The following is a 26400-nucleotide window of genomic DNA, read 5'->3' on the forward strand; positions in this document are numbered from 1 at the left end:
GCCTTTTTGCTCATATGGAGAAAGCCTTGGGTCTGCATAGGAGATCAAACCAGCCCATTCCCTTAAGCCAAAGCCTAATGCAGAGGAAGGCCCCGACTCTATTCTATTCTGTGAAGGGTGGGAGAGGTGAGGAAGCTACAGAAGAAAAGTTTGAAGCTAGCAGAGGTTGGGTCATTAGGTTTAAGGAAAGAAGCCATCCATCTCTGTAACATAAAAAGCACAAGGTGAAGTACCAAGCATGTAGAAGCTGCAGCAAATTATCCAGAAGATCCAGCTAATTAATGAAGGTGGCTATACTACACAATAGATGGGCAATGAAAGCTTGTGTTTTGTTTTAATGTGCATTTTTCTGATTACTAGTGAAATCGACTGTCTTTTCATATGTTTATTGGCCTTTTTTATTTCCTTTTGTGTGAAATGTGTGCTCATGTTCATTTTTATTTTGTGCTGTCATTTTATTATTGCTTTGTAGGATTTCTTTAGTTTCATACTTTGCTTTATATTCAGGAGCAGCATCTCTTCAGAATTGTCATGGCTATTGCACATCTCTATTTGACATACATTCTAAAATTATAGAATCAGCTTGTCAAGTTCAAGGAGCAATCCTATTGAATTTGTTTTTGCTTTAATTACTACAGGTTAATTTGGGGAGAGATACCTTGTGTTTTACCAACACCATTTGTTTAATCTTTCTCAGCCTGATATGCCTGTTCTGAATTAGATCATTTGTTTAATGCTGTTGCTCTGTGATAAAAATTAAAATAGTTTACCTTACTGTCCTATTTCATTTCTTTTGAAGTAATTGTCATCTCTTCTAGCATACTTCTTTTCTAAACACATGTTATCCGAACCGTCACAAAGGGCTACTGGTGGGATGTGCAATAGCGGGTGGGGAAAATTCTATCATCTCTTTTGTGTCTTGTTTTTCTAGCAATCCCCAAAGTGAGACTGGAGACAATCTACATTTGTGGAGTAGATGAGATGAGTACTCAGGATATCTTTTCCTATTTTAAAGAATATCCTCCTGCTCACATTGAATGGCTGGATGATACCTCCTGTAAGTACACGCAAGTTTTTTGTTGAATATACTTTTGTTTATGATTTTAATTTTGCCATCTCAGATGGTGAATATTTGTGGTTGAGACTACTCGTCTGTGCCCTAACCTCTACCTTTAGCCTAGGGGAGAAAGATTGCCCATTGATGAGAACCAGAATGCCTTAGCCAATCTGCCAGATCATATTCCATGAGTATTCCAAGTCAGCTCAGATGTGATGACCAGGAATCTAGGAGGTTGGTTGCTGGCATCTGAGCCTTGTTTACATGATTGAGACCTCTTTAACTCCCACAATGTCCCAACAAAGGGGTGGATCCAACTGTATAGACTTGGGCATCACACCTTCCCAATATAGCTCTTCACAGGGCTGGTTCTGCCTTAGTATTTGATTTAGAACTAAACTGGAACCCTCTGACACTGTATGAGACCTCTCACCTCTGCTTGCTTTGAAACTTCACCTGCTTGCCCTAACCTATGAGTTCTCCAACTTGTGAACTAGCTGTAATTTTTACTTGCCTCGCTGTTCCAAGTCTGGTAGGACCTGTGGTAATCACTCTGCTGGCTCCTTGTCTTAACTCACTTCTAGTCTGGCTTTGTTTACTGCCAGTTTGCTGACCTGCTAGGTTGTACCCTGAATAGCTGCCTGGTTTTTCCAGCTACTTTCTTTAGAAGATGTTGATTCAGTGTTTTCACTGAATGAAGAAACATGACTGAGTTGAAGAGTTTTCTCCATTTTTCCTTTTGCTTAATTTACACTATCTAAATCAAGGCTTGGCAAACCTTTTTTTATAAAGAGCTAACAATAAATATTTTAGGCTTTGCAGGTCATGCAGTCTTTGTTTTGTTACATCTATTCAGCTCTGCTATTGTAGCATGAAAGCTGCCATAGACAACATGTTACTGAACAAGCCTACAAGCCTGGCCGCTTTCCACAGAATTTTTTTTTTTTTTTTTTAGTAAAAAACATGGTGGATGTGTAGTTTATTGTTACTTAATTAATTATACCTATATAAAGCTGGTATAAATATAAATAAATAAATGAATAGGTGGTGGGCTGGATTTGGCCTGCAGGTCGTAATTTGCTAACTCCTCATCTAAGTCACTAAAACTGTAGCTAAGGGATATTAGAGTCGGAGGGACCCTTTAGATTTACCCAGTTTTCCTAACTCATGTTGTACATCAGAACTGAGAAACAGAAGGAAAATTGTTTGCCCAAGGCCACGTCACATGTTCATAACAAAAGTGAGAATCTATAGACCTTCATTTCCCAAACTGAAAATGGAAAGGTGACTTTGGTTTGAGAAATGCTCTTTTTCTTTTTTTTAAGATTTTTATTTTTTTAAAGATTTTATTTATTTATTTGAGAGAGAGAGAATGAGAGATAAAGAGGGAAGAGGGTCAAAGGGAGAAGCAGACTCCCGCCGAGCAGGGAACCCGATGTGGGACTCGATCCAGGGACTCCAGGATCATGACCTGAGCCGAAGGCAGTCGCTTAACCAACTGAGCCACCCAGGCGCCCGAGAAATGCTCTTTTAAACAAAATTAAATAGATTTCTTTTCTATAAGACTTCTCAACACCTTTTCTTTGCTAAATTCTCTTGTTTAAATAAGCAGATTAAATTAGTTGCTACAAAGCCAAGTGGCTGTCATGCCTCCATTGTATATGCTCCATGGGTACCATCATCATCCACACTTCACAGTGGGAAACAATCATTAGTGTGTCTGAATGACAAGGTACAACAGATGACTTCCCTGTAGAGGGCAGTAGTATGAAGGATAATCTAAATTTATTTGACGGTTGTCTTCTTGTCATCATCATCATCACCACAAGAACTGCTAACACTATATAGTACTCACTGAGCCAGGCAGTTTTAATATGCAGAACCCTTTCTCATGGAATACTTTACAGTTATTTTGTGGAACCCAGTTTGGGAATGCAACTCTAGGCTAATTTCATCAAAGAGGTTTTACTACCACTTTCTGTACTACTTTCATTAGTTGGTTCATACATTCACTGATACTGACCTGTAGCTATATGAGGCCATAGCAATGAATATGTTGCAGTCTCTGTTTTTTAAAAACTTAAACCATTTGGATGTGATGTAATGTTTTATTTTACATTTTGTTTTAGGTAATGTGGTTTGGCTGGATGAAATGACAGCCACACGAGCCCTTATCAATATGAGCTCTCTGCCAGCCCTGGACAAGATAAGAAGCAGGGATGTCAATGAGGACAGGTCATCGGAGAAAAGTAAAAAAGGTAACAACACAAAGGAGGGACTTTAGGGCTGAAAGTCCTATTCTTTACACCGTTGGTTTAGGTTTCTCTGCAGAGCATTATATAGCATCTCATTGTCAGTTATTTCTAAAATAAGCTGTGATGCTTTGGATCATCAGTAAATAGGAAATATTGGACTTTTAAATTACATGAGATGGAGTTATGTTAAGGTTCATCCTGTCCCTTATATTGTATTTTAGACAAGCAGGAAGACAGTTCAGATGATGACGAGGCTGAAGAAGGAGAAGTTGAAGATGAGAACTCAAGTGATACAGAGGTTAGTAATAGGGCAAAAATATATATATAAGGTTTTAGTGTAAAAACTGCTTACTCTCTTATTTAAGGCTTAAGGACTTAGTAAATTGAGTTCTTCCTCTGGCTTTCACTGTTAAACCTTTTGAGGGTACACCAGGCTCCTGGCCTTTAAGTTCATATGGCTGTAATGAGTGATTTTTCTTGAAATCTTAGAATAGTACTCATACTTGTGTATAAAAGAAAATGGTTTTATTGAGAAATATTTTGAAGTGTTATCTAATCAGTAAAATTAAGAAAAAACAAGTGACAGAATATTTCCTAATGGGGCATGTGTTATTGTTGGAAATATTAAAGTGTATTCATTTAAAAAATATTTATTGAGTACCTACTCTATACCAAATTCTAGGTCCTGTGGATATAGAGCATCAAACCAAAGTCCTTCCCCTCTTGGAACATACATTCTAGTGGAGAAGATAGACAATACACAGATACACAGATATATAATATAATGTCAGAAAGGGAGGAGTGCTATGGAGAAAAGTAAAGAAGGGTAAGCAGATAGAGAATGATGGAGACTATTCTTTAGACAAGGTGTTCAGGGAAGACTTCTGACTTAGAAATGTTTCAGAAGAACATGTGCTGTCATGGTTCAACAATTGTTAAAGAATGCTTTCTCAATGGGGACTTTGCTACTGAATAAATATGAAAGAAGCTTTAATGTTTATATTGAAAATGCTCTTTTTTTCTTAAGTTGGACACATTGTCTCAAGTAGAAGAAGAGTCTCTGCTAAGAAATGATCTTCGTCCAGCTAACAAACTTGCTAAAGGAAATAGGTTATTCATGAGATTTGCTACAAAAGGTAACTGTGATATTTGGCATTAATTTTTAGTTGTAATCTAAGCCATTTATTTTTGAGTGACATCCTTCTCTTTTGAATAGGAAGTTAGGTCAAGTAATCTCAAAGTCCCTTCAAGCTATAATGTTCTATGCTTGTGAAATGATGGCTTGCTGCCTGAGTTGAATTTCAGATTTTGAAGGTGAATGTTAGCTATTTGTATACTTTTGTGATTTCTGGCTAAAGGAAATTATTTTCTGTGAAAGCTAGTTTGCTCTCTGTGCGTTTCAGCCAATTTATCATCTGAACTATTAAAACATTTTTAAATTATACTTTTTTATTCATCACAGCAATATCCTCCTGGACATTGCTAATTGTGCCATTCAGCTCTAATTCTCTAAGGAGTTAAAAGCCTCTTAAATTTGTAAAGCTCTCTATGCACAATGATTCTGGTGTGCATTAAAATATATATGAATTTTGAATATGGAATACTCCTCTGATCTATTTTTCTTGACTGAGACATGTTTAAGGAGTCTAAGCTCATTATTTTATAGACTGCCCCTCAGTTTCGGTTTGTCTAATATCTCTTCCTGATTAAATCGGGTTCTGTGTGTTAGGCAAGAGTACCACAGAAATGCTGTTGTATCATTTGCAGTGCATCATGTCAGGAGACACGTGATACTTACTTGTCCCATGTCTGGAGATGTTAACTTTTCTCACTTGGTTAAGGTAATGATTGCTAGGTTTCTCCTGTATTTCCACTTGTAATATAAAAATTTGTGGGAGGTATTTTGAGATTATTTAAATAGACTTTTGCTCATCATACTTCCACTCAACATCCATTGATGACTTTTTAACTACGTTTCAACTAACTACGTTAGTTGGCATTCTGCTATAAGGAAGAACTTTCTCTTTCTACCCATTTATTTACTTACTTACTTATCAGTTTAGATTCGTGAGTCTTATTTTATTCAGTGGGTTATTCATTCATATCATTGTTTTGATTTACAAATCTTGGATTTGGCCAGTGGAGCCCTTCATGCTCTGTTATTTTGACATGCCTTCATGATTCTTTGAGCACTTTCTTTCTTTATGGTACAGTAAAACATCTTGTTTTTCCAGACTCAACTTGTACTTTCCCTGTCCCAAATCTGGAATCAGCCATTCTCCAAGGAGCTGGTGGGCATGTTTTTTAAAGGGTGTACATACTGGCTTGTGCCACTGTTTACTTATAGTACTGGATACATGTGCATTGGTATTCATCTGTTGTTGTCAGTGAGTGCCTCAACAAAAATGTGTATGATCATTTCTTTCTATTAACTGGCACTTTAACTCGACAAAAGTGATCTTCTCTCTATATTCATTTGAGTGGCTTATTTGAGTGCATTCTAGATAAATGGTGCTATGCTGTTTTCTGTAAGCCATTTTGAGGAACGTCATGATTGGAAAAAATGTTTTACCAGATATATGGAATATATATAATCTGTTTCTTTACTACTTCTTTGTTATTGGAGTGTTGTCATTCAGAAACAAATGTCATCTTTCAGGGGGGCCAGGAAAATACTACCTCTTCTGGAAAGCCTTTTTTATTCCTGAACAGCTATAATGACTGAAGCTCTCTTAAGCTTCTTAGAACCTTGTATGTTGTATTATTGTTGTTGTTAATAGTATTTTCTCTATGAGGTCAGTCAGCTCCTTAATGGCAGCTTAACCTCATTCATCTCTGTATTTTGCTCCCCCCCTCTATATTGCACTGCTTTGCTTTTGTAGGCACTGAGAGTGAATATTTGTAGTGTATCTTTCCCTTTTGTTGGCAGATTGTGCTGATCTGAGCCCAGCTATGGAAAACATTTTTTTAAACCATTCAACATTGTCTTCATATCAATGGGAAATCCTGGGTAACTGTCGTAATTAATTTTTAGATGACAAAAAGGAACTTGGAGCAGCCAGAAGAAGTCAGTATTACATGAAATATGGGAATCCAAATTACGGAGGCATGAAAGGAATTCTTAGTAATTCTTGGTGAGTCCAGAACTTTAAAATACAATAGTTTAAATACTACGTAAGCTTTTCTTAATCCCTCAGTTGGTATTCTGCAGTGGAATGTCAACACCATGTGTGGACTCGAAGGAAGACAAGAAGAAAGAGTTCAAGATTCTTAACTCTAGGGTAAATGGTATGAAAGGCTGAGTTTGAGTTTCACGTAAAATGTCTCTGTTTCAGCACCTAACATTTCATCAGTGTATAGTTGAATTTAATTAGTAGATTTCAAGGTTCTTTTTGTTGGTTTTTTGACTATGTGCTTATCTTGGAATGTTGCAGGAAGCGAAGATATCATTCCCGTCGCATTCAGCGGGATGTGATCAAGAAGAGAGCCCTGATTGGGGATGACGTTGGCTTGACGTCCTATAAACACCGACATTCCGGTAGTTGCCTGCTCAGCTCTTGGGTAGACACATGTTTGGCTCCCGAAATCATATTCTTATTCTTAATACAGTCTTTTAAGGTTCCAAACTTTATCATCCTCTCTTCCTTGCCCTCACCCTCTGCCAACATATAGGAAAGTAAGTCAAGTCACGATTAATTTTAAATTGCCCATACAAAAGAGGTCAAATGATTTAATAAAAGCTGTTCTAACAAAAAAGGCCAAATATGACATAGGAAAAATTGAAAGAAAATTTTCTGTAGGAATCTAATTTTTCTACTATTAATATCAAAAGCTGCATGAAAATCTTTTAAGTTATTTTATCAGATGACTTGATTTTATTATTTCTTTGTCTGATAATGAAAATAGGCTGCTATGTCTAGTGTTTTATGCTTATTGGCTTATGCACACGAATGCCTCCGTTAAATGAGATACCATGACTTGGGTTTCATTTTGTTTGTTCTGTCTTTCCTTCCTTTCTTTCTTTGTTTTGGTGCTTATGAAAGAACCGTTTTCATTATGTTTTATAAAGATTTGTTTTTATTTAAAAAAAAAGATTTGTTTTTATTTTTAATCTAATCTGTAGAATCTTCTACATGCTTTGTAGAACTGCTAAGTCAGCATACAAACATGGGATAACATGTATACATGTTTATCATGGTAACAGGGACAGGTGAAGTCTATCATTTTTGTTTAATGAGTATATCCAAAATTGTATATTTGAAATCTGCTTCTTAAAAATGTACATACTTTTCTGTTACACAGTTACAGGTTTCCAATTTCAATTACTCTAAGGTATTCTTACCATACAATCTTTATATTTACATTAAAGAAATTAAGAAGCAAATTGCCCCTAATTCTAGCACGCTAACATAAACAACAGATTTCATTTTACATTTGTTTCTTTTCATAATAAATATAATTGTTAACGTATTTTATAGTCATCTCCCACTTATAAGCATTTTTCCATGAACTTTAAAGTTACAGTTGATTTTCATTATTCGTAGTGGTTATGTTCTATAAAGTCACTGTGATCATTGATATAGTGAATACTAAACCATTCAGAGACTCTGGTCACACCATTTTCATCAGCTGATCAATATATAACCTTCTTGGATGTGTGTTTCTGTTTAAAGACATCTTATTTAATACATATTGTTGATTCATTAACATTGGACTCAGCCAACAGCACTATAACTCATGCTCGAACAAAGCTTATTTAACATGTGTTTATTCTGTAAGGCACATCACAGCCTTCTTGGGCTTAAGAACACAAGACAGCTTTGGCAGTACACTTGGAGGCCATTTTAAAAAATTTTTAAATGAAATCACCAACAAAAGCCACAAAAATATGAAAAGCATGGCATTTAATGAACTGCAATGTTTGTTTACAGTATGAGAGCTGAAATAAGAAAGCAGAGTGTTGCCTCATTTGACCTCAGCTGGGAATATGCACAGCTGATGACTCAATTTTTTTTTGTCACTCTGCACATGTCCACAAATGACCATAAAAACACCTTTACAAGTGTTGATATGGAGTTAAAAATAAATTTGGCAGATTTGCAAATATAGAATTCATGAATAATGACAATCACCTGCACTTTAGATAACTTTATAATAGTCCATCAGGTTACTAGATCATACCGTACTAGCCATTCTTCTGTTGTAGGTATCAGAATGGCAACTAGATTGGAACTTACAGATAATGCTCTAGTAAGATCTCGGGCATGGGAACCCCACCTTTTTAAAAGGTCACCAACATAGAGTAGAAAATCAGATTTGTTAGTTTTAGTGCTTTTCCTAATGTGTTTTGGTTAAATTTCTTAGGACTAGTAAATGTTCCAGAGGAACCCATTGAAGAGGAAGAAGAGGAGGAGGCAGAGGAAGACCAGGACATGGATGCAGATGACAGGGTGGTGGTGGAGTACCACGAGGAGCTGCCAGCTCTCAAGCAGCCCCGGGAGCGGAGCACCTCTGGGCAGTCCAGTGCCAGTAGTTCAGACTCTGATGAAATGGACTATGACCTAGAATTGAAAATGATTTCCACTCCTTCACCAAAGAAGAGCATGAAAATGACCATGTATGCTGATGAAGTGGAATCCCAGTTGAAAAATATTAGGTAAAAATAGTTTTTTTTTCAATGCTAACTTTTTATTTTATCTTAAATACTAATTTGTAACTTTCTCTTAACTCCTCTTAATTTTATAATCACTTTTATCTGTTCTAATTTCAGTCCGTTGAAGAATTTGAATAAAAGCATCTAGTTTTTCCTGTAAATATACAAGAAGTAATCCTTGTTATAAAAATGATAGACAGTAATAGAAAGTGAAAATCATCCATAATATCACCTTTCTTAAAATAATGATTTAGCAATTAAATGAATAACTTTCCTGCTAATTTTATGTATATACCTAACACATGGAGAAATTATAGTTCTACAAAAATGAAGTTGTATTTATATTGTTTTGCAGTGTGCTTTTTCTGTTTAATATATTGCAGACTTCTGCTTTTCTTTCCACCCAGATGTAGTACATTGTTTATGTATCATGATTTATTTAACCAATCCCTTATTGATAGACATGTAGGTTTCTGTTTTCTTACTGTTGCACTAACTAGATAAATTTCTTGAATTCCAGTTATTGCACAAAACTACATATATATTTAAAAATGTGGTGTTGCTAAAAGTGCCTAGGTGGCTCAGTTGATTGAGCATCCGACTCAGTTTCGGCTCAGGTCATGCTCTCAGGGTTGTGAGATCGAGCCCTGCATCGGGCTCAGCATGGAGTCTGCCTAAGACTCTCTCCTCTTCCTGTGTCCTTGTCCGCCCACCCCTGTTCTCGCATGCACGCACTCTCTCTCACTCTCCAAAATAAATAAATCTTAAAAAAAAAATCCGTGTTGCTAAATACTTTTCTCCAAAATACCATTATTGCATAGTCATTATCCCACAGTTGAAGTTGGTTAATTGTGCCTTTTTTTTTTTTTAAAGGAACTCCATGAGGGCAGATACCATATCCACAAGCAATATCAAAAACCGAATTGGTAACAAATTACCAACTGAGAAATTTGTAGATGTCCGACATCTGTTAGATGAAAAACGTCAGCACACATGTCCACGGCCACCAGGCAGCAATACTAAGTCAGGTATTGTTTGTTCAGTTGTGGTTCTGAGCTCCAGAAAGCAAATTAGGGCAGAGGTAGGTCCTCGGATAAAACATTGCCAGTAATGAACTGATTTATTTGTCCTAGTTCATCACTTCTAAATTTTGGGTTAGGCATTGGAACTTTAAGGACATGAAAAATAATCGTACTTTTGCAGTACTAGCTTTCAATATTTATGTCCCAATTGTTTTACTCTGTATGTCATTGATATACTTTATACATAAGGATGATAGAAATTAAGTTGGGTTTTTGTATAAATGGTCAGGAATTTGAACTAGATAGTATACATGTGCAGAGTGGGTACTTGGCCATGCCTGCTGTGTGCCAGGCCCTGGGTTAGATGGTGGGAATGTTAGAATCTTTGGAGGGGATGCAAAGTCATCATAGCACTTAGATGGAGAGACACGAGTGCACACATTCTGGTAATTCCACCCCAAAACAGAATGGAGTAAGTGCTCTACTAGGTCTGTAAACAGTGGGCTGTGGGAGCACAGAGGGGAGGTGGGTCTGCTGGGGGAATTGTGGAGGGCTTCTTAAAGAAAGTGGCTTTAGAGCAAGGCTCGGGGAGGGAGTGGGATCTCCATTGGCAAACCTAGTTTTTTGAGGTGGGAAATAAACATATTTATTTTAGACAGATAATTTGTGGCAGGGTGGGGTAGGGTAGAGAGCTAAATAAGTAACAAGGGTCTAAACTAGATTGGGGAGTGGAGATGGAATGGATGAGAACATCAAAACTTGTAAAGGAAGAAGACTTGGCACTAGGAAGTGAGGGGGCAAAGGGAAAGAAGCCAAAGGACTCAGGCCTGAAAAACCAGAAAGCTGGGGATGCTGCTCTCTGAAACAATAAGCAAGATGGATGAAGGCCGCAGTACAGTGACTTGCTAGTAAACGTGTTGTTGTTGCTGTTATTGTTGGGGGGAACTCAAGAGGACAGATTTCTTGGAGGAGGATTGGGGGAAGGGAAAAACAAATTTGATTTGTGATATCTTCCCTTGGTCCTTTGCTTTTGTCAGTCTCATTACATTTACTATTAAATGTAATAAGTTTATTAAGAATTCCTTATATGTTCAAAGATTGTGGTTTCTGTTCTCAGGGAACTTACAGTATTGTTTGTTAGCTGAAATGTTTGTAAATTCTTTGGTATGCTTGGTTCTACTTAAAAAAAAAAAAACGCACACACACACACAAAACAGCTGAGTTTGTGTCAGAAATTCCTTTCTGGAGCAGTCAGCTGAGAGTTTTTTTCCACTGGCAGCCTCAATGTCTGAACTTTCCTAGGGGAATCCGGACTGATTATATAGAGAGAAGGATTTTAGAAGCTTGATTTTGTCAGGCTCTTTGTCTTGGTTTGGGGAGATTTGGCACCAGGTCCTCTAGGGATCTCAGGTTGACAATATCGATAGCAAAGCACACACGCTTGGTCACAGTAATCCTTTTTTTCCTTTTTCTAGATATACGCCAGCGGTTAGGAAAAAGACCATATTCTCCAGAAAAGGCTTTTGGTAGTAACCCAGTCTTTCGGAGAGAGCCTTTTTCTGATGTACATAGTAGGCTGGGTGTTCCCAGGCAAGACGTTAAAGGCCTCTACTCTGATACTCGGGAGAAGAAATCAGGTTGGTAACACTTGAAACCGAGGGGGATAGGAATTGGGTAAGAGCAGACTATAGCATAGAAATACTTTGTTGGTCAAAGGCAGGAAATAGCGTGTGTCAAAAATAAATTATTTTTCCTCTTCCGTTATAGTCGTCATAATTGTAATAAGGGTATGGAAAATTTAGAAAATAGAAAAAAACAAAACCAGCCTTGGTTCTTTCTGTTTAGCGCAAATATTATTTAGTCTTAAGTCTCTATTCACATCTTTGTCCATATACATACTCTGCTTTTTTCATACAGGATTTTATTGTGATCATTTTTTCACATTGTTAAATTCTTTATAAATAAAATATTTAATTGCCTTTATAGTGTAGTATGGTATGAAATGCTAAACACATATTTCTCCATTGTTAGATATTAATAAAGTATATTTTAAAAATTAATGGATAGTGGGCCAACTCTCTGAAAGTTTACAGTATAGCAGGTCTGTCAGTTTGCAGAATTTATAGCTGGGAATGATCTGGGAATGGCCCACTCCTGGCAGAATGAAGCTCTACAGAGAATGGTGAGTCTCACCAGGGAGAGGCAGGTATAGCATAAGCAGCCTCCGAGGTGATTCTGATATGCATGGGGAGGCACACGTCCCCTAGCTGTGGGACCCAAAGGTCCCTCAGTGTGCAGGCAGGGATGATAGCCAGGGAAATGAGATTACCTTCCTAATGCTGCAGAGAGGTTACAAGAGCCACAGACCCCTCCCCAGTGTTTCTTGCACATCAGGTGATGGCAATGTCCCTGCTTCTCAGCATTGACCACCAAAACTGAAATGCCTTCTCACCCAAACAGGTAGTTTATGGACGCGCTTAGGATCTGCACCCAAGACCAAAGAAAAGAACACGAAGAAGGTGGATCACAGGGCGCCAGGCACTGAGGAAGATGACTCTGAGCTGCAAAGGGCATGGGGGGCTCTGATAAAGGAGAAAGAACAGTCTCGCCAAAAGAAGAGCCGGTTAGATAACTTACCATCTCTCCAGATTGAAGTTAGTCGGGAAAGCAGCTCTGGTTCAGAGGCAGAGTCCTGACGCCCTTGGGGCTAATGGCAGCTGCACTAAAATCTGACATTCTTGTGCAGGGTGGGGTGCACAGTAGGACCCCTCTGCCCCCCCGCAGGAGTTGGCGCCCCCTCCTGCTCTTACACAGTCACCCTCAGCTCTTGCTGCTTCAGCAAGACATGTTAAGAATGTGATGTATTTTGAAGGGCATCTGTCTATATTTTGCTGCAGAGTAAGAGTTCTGGGCCCTCAATCCTTTCCCCACTACCCCACAAGCTTTACCCTTTGAGGAAAAGGCAGCCCTCCAGATTTTGTAGATGTTTTTCTTAATATTTTTAACATTGTGCTTTTAAAGAAATGTTTTACACAGTTCATCCAAAGAGCAGAGAACTGAACTTCTCACTATTGCCTTGGCCCTGACAGCTGTTACCAGCACCCTTTTCCCAAGAAAAGTCAATTCCCAGGTGCTTATTGGACAGCCTTCGAGGGGGAAGATGAGGGAAGCTGCCAGCTCACCCTTCCAGGACCCTAGTGTGGGGGCCGGATCTCATGGACCTGACCTCAGAGGTGCACCAGTGCCGCCCAGGTAGATAAGAGATGCAGCATCGATCGTGCTTCCGTTCCTCCCTGGGGATTTCTGTTAGGGGCATCTTAGCAATCAGCTTGAAGTGAAGATCAAGTTCAGTGCTGTGGGATTTTTAGGAACAAAAAACTGTGACTTCTGGATTTGGGGTGGATTTTTGTGCTAGGGGTGGGGTCATGGATTAATGTTGAACAATTTTTAAGTCTGTATTATGTTTAAAAATATTAATGATTTAAAAGTTTAAATTTTTAATTTTTATATGTGAAAGTATTTCCTGTTGGCTACAAGGGAAGCTCAAGTGGTGTCTTATGTGTGCTGTTAAATATATATTATATACTTTGGAAGAAGGCAAAGAGAGGAGTCTCATTATTTTTAAATGATCCTAATTGTATAGTCAGTCTGTTGTATATAGTGTTCAGCTTGCTTTTTGGCCACTGTAGGAAAAAAATCCATCCATCTGAGATGGGGTCCTGTTGTTTATTATCACTTCAGAAGTGATACATTAGTATTTATTCTTTCTATTTCCAAGTTCTGGCACCTGAAGATATCTTTAAAACTGGCAAATAAGATAATAGTAATAGAAATTTTAGTTTATCTCGTTTACTTCTAAACTTTGAGATTATTTTAAAGGCAGTAGATTACTTTGTCTTACTATTTGATCTTTATTTTGAAGTATTTAATGTTCGTATTCCTCTACAGGCTTAAAAATAGTGTTTCACTTCAATTCACTAGAACTTAAGAATTAGAGATAGTAAGCCTTTGTCCCTTTGTGATGTCACAACTCCTCACCTGTCTGGAGTGTTTCAGTACCTGGTGCAGCCCTGGATTCTAAGGATCTTTACTTGTGGCATTGATAGTTGATTACAGTGTGGTGTGAATGCAGAACACTGCTGCTAAGAAAGGAAGGAAAGGGCTGTGGGGCTTGAGAGCCACAGCAGCTGTACTCTACCATGTTTTGTTGCTGTACCTGCTTTTCAATCCCTTTAGAAAGATTAGAGGCTATTAACTAACTACTGTATGTTTCCGCCTCCTCATCGGATTCTTGGAGAGAGATGATTCTCTGCCAGTTGAGACCTAACGTTTCTGAGGTTTCTAGCTTTTTTTGCCCTGTGGAGCATACAGCTGAGAGCCAGGTTCTTGAGAAGGGCAAGGTCTGGGGAGTTGGTAGAGTGAGAAGGACAAGGACCTGAGAGTCCGAGACCTGGATGCCAACCCCTGGTTTCTGTTCCATGGGCCTGGGCCTCTAGTTTTCCCATCTGGCAAGTGAATGGGCTGGTACCAGAGCTTCTGACTTTGTTGGTGCATCTCAGTGGTGTTTTACTCTTCCCGAAGCGATGGTTGTGGTGGGCTGGCCAGCACCAGTTTCTGTTGCAGGTGTGGGGAGGGTCAAGAAGGGCATGCATGAGGTTTGGGGCAGGGATTGACCTCCATCCCATTTCCATTACAGTCTCTGGGTCTTCTCGTGGGACAGAGATGTCCTTGTGGTCAGGGTCCTAACTGATGTGGTTTCAGCAGTGTTCAAAAAAAGCCCTTCTGTGTTTCCCAGTCACGACCTTTTCCACCAGTAGTTTGAGCCCATCTCTCCCATGGCCTTATAGTCCTGGCCAGTCTCCTGCTAGAGATCAGGGAAGGCTTTCTGAAAAGGTGGTGGTGTGTAGTCAAAACTGGGCCTTTGATCTTACCATGAAAAATGCCCACTTCCGCAGCCTTGTAATTCTTACAAATACACAGACCCCAGAAAAGTATCTTTGAAGATTTTACTTCCCCAAGTTATTGTTGGCCACCTCCTCTTGCTCTCTGGCCCACACTCAGGCACTCAGATCTTACAACATCTTACATGTGCTCTGAATGCCCAGGCCCTTTCTTTGGAGTTTGGGAGTGAGGGTAGACAGTCAGGATGGCCCCCTAGTGGCAGCTCAGTGTGCCTGGGCGCTCCTTATGTATGTGGGCACCAGGGCTACAGACTTTTCTATATTTTTCTTAGTCTTTATGCATATGAGATTGCAAGTACATTTCTGCTGCTTGATAGTAATTGCAGATACCTCATTTCTGTTTCCCACTCTCCCTCTTGGGAGAGACACCAGCTACCCAGGAGAACTTGTGGAGCCTGTGACAAGCCCTCCTCTGGCCCCTTTTTTTGTCCCATGAACTCCTCCCCTTAGTTCAATCACTGTCTTCTCCCACTTCATCCCTGTGACAGCTCCTCCCTGATCTCTGCCCCATATCCCATCCCTCCATCTCTGTTCTGTGCACTGCAGCTGGGATGAACTTTTGCTGTTTGCAGCTTTACTGAGCTGTTATTTACATAGTGTACAGTTCACTCCTTTCAAGTATACACTTCAAGGGCACTGGCTGTCTCAGTTGGAGGAGCATGCGACTCTTGATCTCGGGGTTGTGAGTTTGAGCCCCACATTGGGTATAGAGGTTACTTAAAAATTAAAAATTTTAGGAAAAAAAAGTATACACGTCAGTGGCTTTTAGTATATTCACAGAGTTGTGCAGCCATCACATAGTCAATTTTAGAACATTTTCATCACCAAAAACAAACCCTATATCCATTAACAATCATTCCCCAGTCCCTCTTCCCTCCTGGCAACCACTACTTTTGGTTTCTGTGGATTTGCCTTTTTTGAATGCTCATGTAAATGGAATCATACACTTTGTGGCGATTTGTGATTGGCTTCTTTCACTAAACATATTTTTGAGGATCATCCGTGTTGTAGCCCGTATTAGTACTTCTTTTTATTAATGAATAATATTCCATTGTATCAATACAGTACATTTTATTTACCCATTCATCAGTTGATGGACATTTGGGTTGTTTCTACTTTTGGCTGATGTGAATTTTGCTGCTATGGAACATTTATGTACAAGGGTTTGTGATCATGTTTTCATTACTCTTGGGTTATATATCTAGGGGTGGAATTGCTGGGTCATACGGTAACTCTGTTTTAACCTTTTGAAGAACTGCCAGACTATTCTCCCAAATGGCTGCATCATTTTCCATTTTCCCCATTAGTGTATGAGGGCTCTGGTTTTTCCACGATCCTCGACAACACTTATTTCGCAACGTGAAGTGGTAGCTCCTTGTGATTCTGATTTGCATTTCCCTGATGTATAATGATACTGGGCATCCTTCCGTGTGCTTCAGAATGAACTTTCTTAAGAAAGTTATTCTGTTATTCTTCTGCTTAAAACCTTTCCAAAGCTTGGAATAAATTCCAAACTCCAATGGTAGCTCACAAGGCTTGTCAAAATCTAACTTCTGGTATCTCTGGCCTGTTCTCCCCAACCTCCCCTGCCCTGTGCCCACTAGTTACTTGGACCCATCTTGATCTCACCAGCCTTTCACAACTCTGCTCAGTGCTTTTCTTCCCCAGCAGTGACACACTCCCCTGGACCTTTCTCCCTTCTGCCTAAGCCTTGCCTTCTCTTTTCCCTCATCCTCATAGACTTAGAGGTGGCTGCCTCCAACTTCCAGAGCCAGGTTATGGGCCTCTGCTACACAGTGCTGTCATGAATGAGACTCTGCTCATTTCAAGGTTGGGCTATACAGTCACACCTAAGATAAAAATGGAGTGTAATCAAAATTCCTCTTGGAAATCCTGGGGAACATGCCATGTTGAAAACCAGCATCGTGAGATCCAGCACAGTTGGTTTCTGCCTGTGTGGGAACAGATCATAGTTTCTTTGGTTGAGCTCCAGCTGAAGTGGTAGGCCTGCAATGAAGGGCATATTGTGGAAAAAAAACCCACTTATTTTTAGGTGTTAAACTCACTCAGGCAAGCAACTCACTTTTGAAGAGGCTCTTGGGAACTGTAACAAGCCACACAAGCTTACCTTAGGTGAGTGGAGGGGCAGGTGAAATGGCCCAGATGACTTAAAATTGTTTTCCTTTCTCCTTGTCATTTTAAAAATTTTCTCAGGAGACTATACCATTGTGTTTGCCTAAGTGAAATGTGTGTATGACGCCAAATTTCTGTAACCGCCCCCCAGAGCCAGCACGGCTATACACTGAATTGTAATTCCCTGTTCCTACTTTGTCTTTTTTGCTAGATTGTAAGCTCCATGAGAGTAGGCACCATGTCTGGTTTGTTCATGGGGGTTTCTCCAGTCTTAGAGCCATGCCTGGCACCTGGCAGGTTATCTGTAAACATGCGGTGAATGTCTAAATCTCCCAGCTGCAGGAACAGCTTCATTCTCTGAGGCCTGGGGTCCTCTTACAGGCTAGTCCTTGTTTTCTGCCTTGTACACACAGTACTTGATGTTCATGTTTTATTTTCCCTTTTAGCCTGTGAGCTCCTAATGAGCAGGTGTCTTCATGTTGTTATCTCTGTATCCTCCCACCATGCCAGTCCAGAGTAAGGAGTACTTAAGAAGTGTTTGGTAAATGAGTGAATTATGGTAACAACCCAGCTCTGACTCCTTTGCCTATAGGCTAGTCGAAATCTAGCTGACATTACCAGATTGAAAAAGAGGAAGATTATTCAGAAGTACATAAACTGTACTTGTATAAGAAAAAAATCTCATTAATTAGACCTCCATAAAATTCAAATTTTGGTGATCTGGCCATATCTGAGCTGAAGTGTACTTGCTGTATAAAGAATTTGCAAGAGAATCATGTAGAATATTTTTTTTGGAAAGCATTCATCTGCCCCAGGAGAGCAGGAAAGGAAGCTGGTAGGTGGATGAGAGGCCCCAAAGAGGGACTACTGAGCCAGTTCTTAGCTTTGGGTCCTATGGGAAAGGAAAGTGACAGCAGTCCAAAGAAGGCAAAGAGAAAACTTGTTCAGGCAGCAGCTCTTTTGCCTCCAGTAGCAATTCCAGCTCTCACTCGAGTGTTCTTAAAGTTATGCTGCAGTGCAAACGGGCCGTTTGGGTTCACAGTAACAGCGAACCATGGCTTCACAGATTAATTAATTGCTGTACAAATCAATTGGGTATATAAGTATTTGCTTTTAAACTTTATATAACAGGAAACAAATGAAGTTAAAACATTTTTTTTCCTTTAAGAACTAAAAGGACAGAATGTTTTTGATAATTTTGAGAATATCACACTTGCTTCAAGGCAGATTATTGCATAATCTGACCAACAAAAATCCAGAACTTTTCTTACATGTTTATAAAATAAATCTTAGAAGAAAAAATATGGTAAGCATTTTTTTTAATGAAATTCTATGAACATTTCACAAGATTTTGATGTTCCTGGGAGCAATTAGGGAAATGCTGGCTCAAAAGCCTATTTTGGATTGTGAGGCACTAAAGTGGGAGTTTCCTGTGCTATAGATAAAACTCTAGAGTATGGGTGGTATTAACCTGCCAAAGTCAATACCCTGCCCTAGGGTTCTTACCTGTTTTTGCTCGAGCAATTCTGAGGCCCTCTGTGCATGACCAGAGTCTTCAGTAGGTGAAACTTTGTGTTATCTCAAATTGTCTGTGACCCTCACCTCTGACTGTAGGGTAGTGAAGCTGTAGGTTAGTGAAGCCAAGAGGCCCACAACATTGGCAGGAGAGGAGACATGACCTTCCTGTCCCTTCCTGGCTGTTTGTGTGTTTAATCATGTGGTGCCTCCCCTCTTGTCATTGGCAAGGATTACTCAGAAAGCCTATGAGCAGGAGGTTGTACTTTTAGCTCAGGTAGAGTGTCTTTGGGGGAAGGTCAAATAGAATGAGACTGGGCCTGAAGCCTGGGGACTCATTTTTTCTCACATACAAACTGAACAAGACTGAACAAATCCCTTCCCCACTCTGGACCCCAGTTTCCCTCTCTGTCAGACGAAGAGCTCAACTGGGATGGCCTCCAGGTTTCTTTCTGTTGCTAATGTGAGTTCTAGGATCTTTGCTCTACCTTTGCAAAGACCATTAGGAGCCTAAGTTGCACAGGAAGGAGGTAGGGGCAAGCAAGAGGCCCAAGCCCTTGGACCCTTGGTCCATAAACCAACCCCTCAGCTACAGAAGAACAAGAGGATCCTCTCCCTTGCTTCCTCCACACTAAGCCCACCTTCCCCAACACGCATGCATGCACCATTCCATGTTTTATTTGGGAGGCTTTTTAGGAAGTAGTCCATTGTATTAGCATGGGCTACCATAACAAAATACCATAGACTGAGTGGCTTAAACACCAGAAATTTATTTTCTCACCATCTAGAGGCTGAAAGGCCAAGATCAGGATGGTAGCATAGTCAGGTTCTAATGAGGGCTCTCTTCCTGGCTTGCAGACGGCCATATTCTCATAGTGCCCTCACATGGCCTTTCCTTGGTACGTGCACATGGGGAGAGAGATCGCTCTTCCTTTGCTAAGGCCACTAAGCCTATTGATTAGGGCCATACATTTATGACCTTAATTATCTCCTTTAAGGCCTTTAGACCCTATCTCCAAATAAACTCATGTTGGGGGGTTTATGGCTTCAACATACGAATTTGGCAGGGGGCGGGGCACACAGTTCAGTTCATGACACCCAGTATATGTTTGTGAAATGAGGTCTCTGCTTTTTAAAAGCTCACAAACTGGGAGAGATTTAGCCCCATGGGTATGAGAGGAGTAGGGTTGTAGTAGTTCAGAGTCCTGGTACTGGAGGAGACAGACCTGTCTTAAGTCCCAACTCTGCCACTTATTAGCCATATGGCCTTAGGCAAGTTACTTAACCTCTCCAGTCCAATATTCTCATCTGGGAAATCAGGATAACCAAGTAGGGTGGCTGTTAGGGTCAGATGAGGGCTTTGCATGGAAGGCCCTTGGCACTGAGTCTGGCACTCCCTCCTTAGTGCTCAGTCAATGGTAGTGATTCCTACCACTCCTCAGATTGCCCCCAGCTGCCCTTTGCCAGCTCTGTCCTCCATTGCAGCCCTGTCTCTGTAAGTCCTCATGCTTCCAAATGCCCTCTACCCAGCTTCCCAGAACTCAGAAGGCTAGTGGGTAGTTAGAACGTCTTCTAGGCCTACAGGCGGTGAGGCAGGACTGTGGGAACAGCCCCCCATCCACTGGTGAATGCAGATACCAGAGCTTTGGACTCACTCTCAAAACAGAGCCGTTAGTGCTTTGACCTCTTGCTGAACAGGTCATCTCCATCCTGTAACTTTTAAGACTTTTTATTTTGAAATAATTTCAAAATTACAGAGAAGTTTCAAGGATAGAACAAAGAACATTTTGCAATATTTTATCATTCATTCTTTCCCTCCTACCTTCTGTCCCCCCATCCCCACCTCTGAAGCATGAACTATTTGAGAGTGACTTGCATACACCTATCCCTTTACCCTTAAATATTTTAGTGTACATTTCCTAAATTCTTAGGAAATAAGGACAGTCTCTCATATGACCATCACATAGTTATCAAATTCAGGAAGTGTATAATTTTATCTGATCAGCATAGTAGTATCTAATCTTTAGTTCATGTTTCATTTTTACCAGCTGTCCCAATGTTTTTTAAAGCTTTTTTTTTTTTTTCCTGGTCCAGGATCAGGAACAAAATGCATTTTGTTTCCTCTCCTTAGTCTCCTTTAACCTGGAACAATCCTTTAACCTTTGTCTTATGGATATACTGATATTTTTGAAGAGTTCAGCCCAGTTAAATGTTGTAGAATGTCCCTCAAGTTGGTCCCTTACCATTTGTCTAAAACCTGTATGAGGCTCTGAGCAGAAGCATTGTAGAACATAGTCTCGCTCTTTTCTTGGGATCTTAAATTTGGATTTGTGGGGACAGCAGTTACTATCAGAGGGACATGCCGGACCTATGTGTGCTCATGATTAGTGTTCTGTCATGCTGACACCAGCAAGCTTGGATAAATACATCTTTGAGGGATGCACGATGAGTCTGCATTCTAGAAGTCTCCAAAGATGCAGAAATGGCCCTGCACCCTGTCCAGCCTCCAGTCACCAGCTTGGCTTGGCCTCCTGAGGTGCCCTGAAGTTCGTACTCCAGACATGAAGTCCTGCTCTCAGAAATCTTGAGCAAGCTGCAGTCCTGGGTTCTAACGTGTCCCTACTGCTGGTCTGTTCTGCTCTGTGGCCTGGGGCTACTCTCTTCCCCCTCTGGGTCAGGGATGATGGGGAGAGGAGCTTCTTCTGGCTCTGCCAAGTGCCCCTGGCACTCCAAACAAGTGTGGGGTAGGGGGAAAGTCACTGAGCCCTGGGGTGGTGGGAAAACAGGCCAGGACTCTGGACTATGACAAGGTTAAGCCAATTTGGATGGTCTTTGTTGTGATCTGGCAGGCAGATCATCAAACCTGGAACTTTGTTTCCAGCTGTCAGACAGTGTCCGAAATGGTGAATTGTAATCTCTGTTCAAGCAACCATATAGCATCAGGGAACTATCACATTAGCTGTAGGTATTTTGTCAGACCAAAGCAGACAATGCAAACATGTTTTAAGTGTCATTGATCTCCACAAGACTTTGGCCAAGCAAGCTTTCAATGTGAGAAACAAAATAAAATTGATTTTCGTCTTGTCATTAAGTCAACACCCTTGTCTGCTTTGTTTTAACACTTGCACTAACACTTCAGCGTGCTCTCTCTGGGGATGCGGACATTTCATGTGAGAGACATAGACTCTCCTGCCTTTTTGAATGTGAATTCATTAAAATTAAATACAATTTAAAATTCAGGTCCTCAGTTGCACTGATAACGTTGCGAGGGCTCAGTAGCCACATGCAGTGTTGGACAGTGCAGATCTAGAACACCATCATAGTTCTGTTGGACAGCACTGCTGTACACTACAACAATCGGGGAAGCAGGGACACTTCCTTCTGTGACCGACGACAGACTTGGTCACAGGGAAAACTTGACAGATTATGAAGTTAGCTTTTAAATATGCCTGCAGACTGTTGGGGGGCTGGATTGGATCAGAGGTATGCTGTAAAGATTTATGGAATTTTATGTCTTCTGTCCGGTAGCTCAGAGCTGCCCACGTTGCTATAGCCAGGTTTTAAAGAGAATGCAGCCAAGCTGAATTCACTGAGGTGGTGATTTCAGTCAGTGCACTGGGTCTTAACATTTATCAGGCCCTCCATAGCCTCAGGGCCCTGAATGCAGGGGCCAGGTGCAGGAGCCCGATTTCTAGCTGTGGGGGTACTTCTGATAGGAAGGGGACCCCATTCTCACTGCTGAGGCAACCACCAAACCACCACTAAGGATCCTGGGCTGGATGTTGGGCTGAGGTATCTGGTGGTAGGTTCTAGAGCAGGGCAGGGGCCTGGGACTCACTCACATGAATGATAACGTCTGGATTAATACTGCTGCACTCAAACATCTATCTGATGAGGACATCCAGAGCTGTGTTCCTAGGCCAAGCTTCGGTTCACTGTTCCATGAAGCGTGGGTCATGTAGAAGGGCTCACAACTGTCTCTGAGTTTCCAGGACCCAGCCCACAACTGCCGAGGAAGCCACACAGCCAGCTGTGCACAAGTGGGAACATCCGTGTCTACTTGTAAGTGCCTGTCTGCCTGTGGGTCCTTGCTTCTGTGTGTGTCAGTCTCCACCTCCTGGCCACCCACGCAGAGGAGGGGAAGCTGAATAGGCCGAGGTCCACGCCGCTGCCTCTGCTCCTGCTAGGATGTGGCTCTTCCACACACTGCTCTACATGACCAGTAAGTCTGCCTCACCCCCGGCCCTGGGAGGTTGCTGTGCCCTCAGCACAGCCTATCTGTCGAAATGGGGCTCCCTCAGAGCGAGAGGTCAGAGACCGTAGGGAATCCCTGAGGGAGGTGCTCTTGCTTGCTGGTTTAGATCCCCAGCCTTACTCAGAAGGGCTTCTGAGGCTGTTGGTACTGACAGCCTGTGACTTCAGACTGCCGAGCTCTGCCACCCTGTTCCTCCTCCAGCCAGCCTCCCCTCCCCGCCTTGGGCCTTTTCCCCACCGCACCAGTTCCTGGCAGGTCCCTGGGTCTGTGCAAGTTTGTTCTCAGAGTATGGAGGCTGACGGTGCCCACACTGCCCAGCAGAGCACCCTTCCATCCCAGACTGGTGCTCAGCTGATGAGGGTGGGGGACTCTGAGAACATGAGCGTTGAGGAGAGACTGGGGGGCATGTGTCTGTGTGGTAGAAGGTGAACGTACTGGGGGAGCCTGCTTCCTGTTTCTGATGTTAGGGCCAGTATGAGAACCTGTGTGTGGGTGGAGGGGGGCAGTTCCTCTTCCCCCAGCCTGGGGGTCCCATTCTGGCCTTTAAACCTACCATGGAAACCACTTGGGGCAAGCCAAGCCATGAGCCTGCACCTGCCTACAACGCCTCAAGGATGAGATTGAGCATGGTCATCGAGCCCCTGGAGGCAGCTCAGGTCAAGCGGGGGGCTAGGGTGGTCTGGCATAGTGATCTGGACAAGCTTCCCTGGGGGGTCTCCTGCATTGGTCAGAACCTTGATGGAAGAATGAGATGAACATCAGGCAGATGTTCCAAGGCTCTTGGGAGCCCGAGTTCTTCCTGAAGGATGGGCAGGGGCCAGCAAGTGAGCACCAGACAGTGTCTGACAAAGCTGAATCCATTGTTGGAGGGAACCCAGAATTAGCATCCACCCCGGGGCCTGGTCACCAGAAGGCAGGCCAAAAGTGTAGGGGACCGGCAAAGCATACATTTTTGGACACATTTTAATATTTGATATTCTAAAATAATCATATGAAAAGGCCAAAACTTTGTTGAACTTCCTTTTCCTTATTTTACAGTTTAGACTTCTCTTTATTTTCAGTCACATATAGAGTGTGGAGAGGGTTTCACACTTTTTATGGCTTAAGGCTTTGATCCCCCATCACCAAGTATGTCTGAAAAAGATACTTAGTCTAGACTCTGGTCCACCCCTTCCCAGAAAGGAGGAGGTGACTGGAGCCCAGAGAGGTGCAGTGACTGTCCAGAGTTACAAGCAAGTACACAGAGAAATGGGGCTCAAGCCCAGGCCTCTGCCCTGACTTCCAGCTCTAGAATACCCCGTGGCCTGGGGTGCTAACCCTGGCATCATTCTGAGCTCCTCCTCGTGTCTGTTTCCTGTGGCCTCTGGCATGACCAGCCATTGCCCCAGTGCCTTTTTCAGCAATGTCAATCCAAGGGACATTTATCAAACCCCTTCTGGGGCCTAGACAGTCCCCAAGCTGATGGACAGCAGAGAGCAAGGTGGAGCAGACTTGCAATGTGATCACTTAGCCCACAGCTTGGCTAAGCTTTGGAAAGGGTGTGAGAGTAAGGCCCCAGCAGCTCCAGTCTGAGTGGGAGAAACGAAGGTGGCTGTGAGGTGGGATGGAGGGATGGACCAATCCTGAAGAGTTTCCTGAGGGGGTTGAGACTGGTGCTGAGTCTTGGGGGCTGGGAAGAGTCTGGGAAAGTGACACAGAGATGCAGGGAGGTTGGGAGGAACCCCTCAGACTATGACTCCAGGCCCAGGGCCCTGAATCCTGTGCCTGGCTGGGCTTCCCTAGACTGGAGAAAATCCAGACTATTCTGACATGACCCTGATCTTTTACCCTTCCCAAGCCACCCACTGTGGTGATGTCCACTTCTCATCTGTGAGAGCAGATGAGACAACCTCAATTGTCTTAAGAGTTTTTTAGCCAGGAGCAGGTACACAAACATACTCTAACCCTGGAGCTGCCCTTAGCCCCACTCCTAGCCCTATCTTGCCCTGCTACCATACAGCCTGCTGTCCCAGCTCAGTCTTTACCGTTGAGCCATCCTATGACCCCAGCCACTCACTTCTCCCTGGGTCACCTTACAGAGGGGCTTGAGATGGAGGGTAAGGCTGTCAGAACACGACAGGCCCTCCCTTGTGATTATAACACTTAACATCAGAAGTCGAGGGCCTGCTGTGCTCTTGTATCAACTTCAGGCTGAGACCTGTGGCCCTGTTAGGTCCTCATGGGGAGTGGGAAGATGTCAGACCTGGCTCTGCCCAGGGCACACCCCAATACTTGCGTGCAAGTATATGATGGAAAACCTTGGTGGTTAGGGATGAGGGAACATAGTATCCAACTCATGGTCTTTAGCAAGTATAGACTGGTAGAGGGGGGCTTTCTGTTTAGAACCAGTATGGACAAAGATGGGGAGTGTGAGGAGTCTGTTTAGGAAGATGTAGGGCAAAGCTTGAGTGGGAGCCGAAGGCTGCTGTCAACACCCCCCCACCCCGCCCCCTGCCCAGGACATGCTGGGCCCTGGGGGTGAGGGTGCGCTGTCCCTGTCCTGGGCCCCGTGTGAAGAGAGAGCGGGCTGCATTCAACACTACAAACACTCTAGCGCCAGCCAGTGGGTCCATTGACGATGCCTTCCAGTCTCGCACATGGGAAAGGGCATTCCAAGCAGAGGCAAAACATCTGAGAAGTGGAATGTTTGTGGCAAGCCAGGTGTGGACTGTGGTCCATGTGGGAACTAGATGTTTCCAACCTTTGCTGGGAGGTTGCCTTGTAGGATGTATACGGGGGGCTTGTGGGCAGTCGGGCTGGAGAGGTCCAGGGTGGTGGTGGGGAGGGTGGAGGGCCAAGAGTACCAGGCGGCTAAGGGAGCTTGGCACTCACCCTGAGGGGAATGGGAAGCCACAGCAGATCTTGAGCAGGTGGCAACAGTGAGACTTACATATGGGAAGGCGGAGTCCTGGAGGAAGGGGAAGATGGTGAGGCTCCTGTGTGAAAGACTGATGTGGGTGGCTTGAAGGTGAGCTGCCCCATGGGACAGGCAACTTGCATGCGGCTATGAGGCAGGAGCTCCCCCTAGGCCTTTCTGGGTGTTCTGGGCTTGGGTGTCAGGACACCAGACTCTAGTCCCAGTTCTACAGCTAGCTCCTTATGTAAATTTGGACAACCCATGCCCCCTGGGCCTAAATTTGCTAAACCAAGAATAGTGCTGTGAGAATGTATATTCAAAATGCCCAGAAAAGACTTTTTTTTTTAAAGATGTTATTTATTTATTTGACAGAGACACAGCGAGAGAGGGAACACAAGCAGGGGAGTGGGAGAGGGAGAAGCAGGCTTCCCGCGAAGCAGGGAGCCCAATGCGGGATTTGATCCCAGGACCCTGGAATCATGAGCTGAGCTGAAGGCAGATACTTAATGACTGAGCCACCCAGGCGCCCCCCATAAGAGACTCTTAACTGTAGGAAAGAAACAGAGGGTTGCTGGAGGGGAGGTGGGTGGGGCAATGGGGTCACTGGGTGATGGGCATGAAGGAGGGCACATACTGGAATGAGCACTGCGTGT

General features: G+C 42.5%; 2 protein-coding genes across 10 annotated transcripts in view; both read left to right on the plus strand.

Annotated features, from left to right (window-relative positions):
- The window catches only part of NCBP3 (nuclear cap binding subunit 3), a 46468-nt gene extending 24776 nt beyond the window's left edge, over positions 1 to 21692 (plus strand). Inside the window, exons 4-14 of the mRNA XM_025851521.2 lie at positions 932 to 1057; positions 3187 to 3315; positions 3534 to 3610; positions 4340 to 4448; positions 6347 to 6446; positions 6747 to 6850; positions 8677 to 8968; positions 9839 to 9993; positions 11463 to 11624; positions 12448 to 12610; positions 13077 to 21692. Of these exons, the coding sequence (XP_025707306.1) occupies positions 932 to 1057; positions 3187 to 3315; positions 3534 to 3610; positions 4340 to 4448; positions 6347 to 6446; positions 6747 to 6850; positions 8677 to 8968; positions 9839 to 9993; positions 11463 to 11624; positions 12448 to 12610; positions 13077 to 13185 (1526 nt within the window). The 3' untranslated portion in view covers positions 13186 to 21692. The remainder of the gene's footprint in view (positions 1 to 931; positions 1058 to 3186; positions 3316 to 3533; positions 3611 to 4339; positions 4449 to 6346; positions 6447 to 6746; positions 6851 to 8676; positions 8969 to 9838; positions 9994 to 11462; positions 11625 to 12447; positions 12611 to 13076) is intronic.
- ITGAE (integrin subunit alpha E) overlaps positions 13120 to 26400 on the plus strand; it is a 77013-nt gene continuing 63732 nt past the window's right edge. For 8 of the 9 annotated variants that reach the window (XM_025851513.2, XM_073890211.1, XM_073890212.1 and 5 more), the window contains exon 1: positions 13120 to 13239. In XM_025851513.2, coding sequence (XP_025707298.1) covers positions 13203 to 13239 — 37 coding nt within the window. In that variant the 5' untranslated portion in view covers positions 13120 to 13202. Of the gene's footprint in view, positions 13240 to 21816; positions 22819 to 26400 lie in introns of those variants that run through there. The other variant, XM_025851511.2, reaches the window with a different exon arrangement.

Source organism: Callorhinus ursinus, unplaced genomic scaffold (genome assembly GCF_003265705.2).
Source record: "Callorhinus ursinus isolate GAN/ISIS: 27379988/994484 unplaced genomic scaffold, GSC_fseal_2.0 scaffold133, whole genome shotgun sequence".
Lineage (NCBI taxonomy): Eukaryota > Metazoa > Chordata > Mammalia > Carnivora > Otariidae > Callorhinus > Callorhinus ursinus.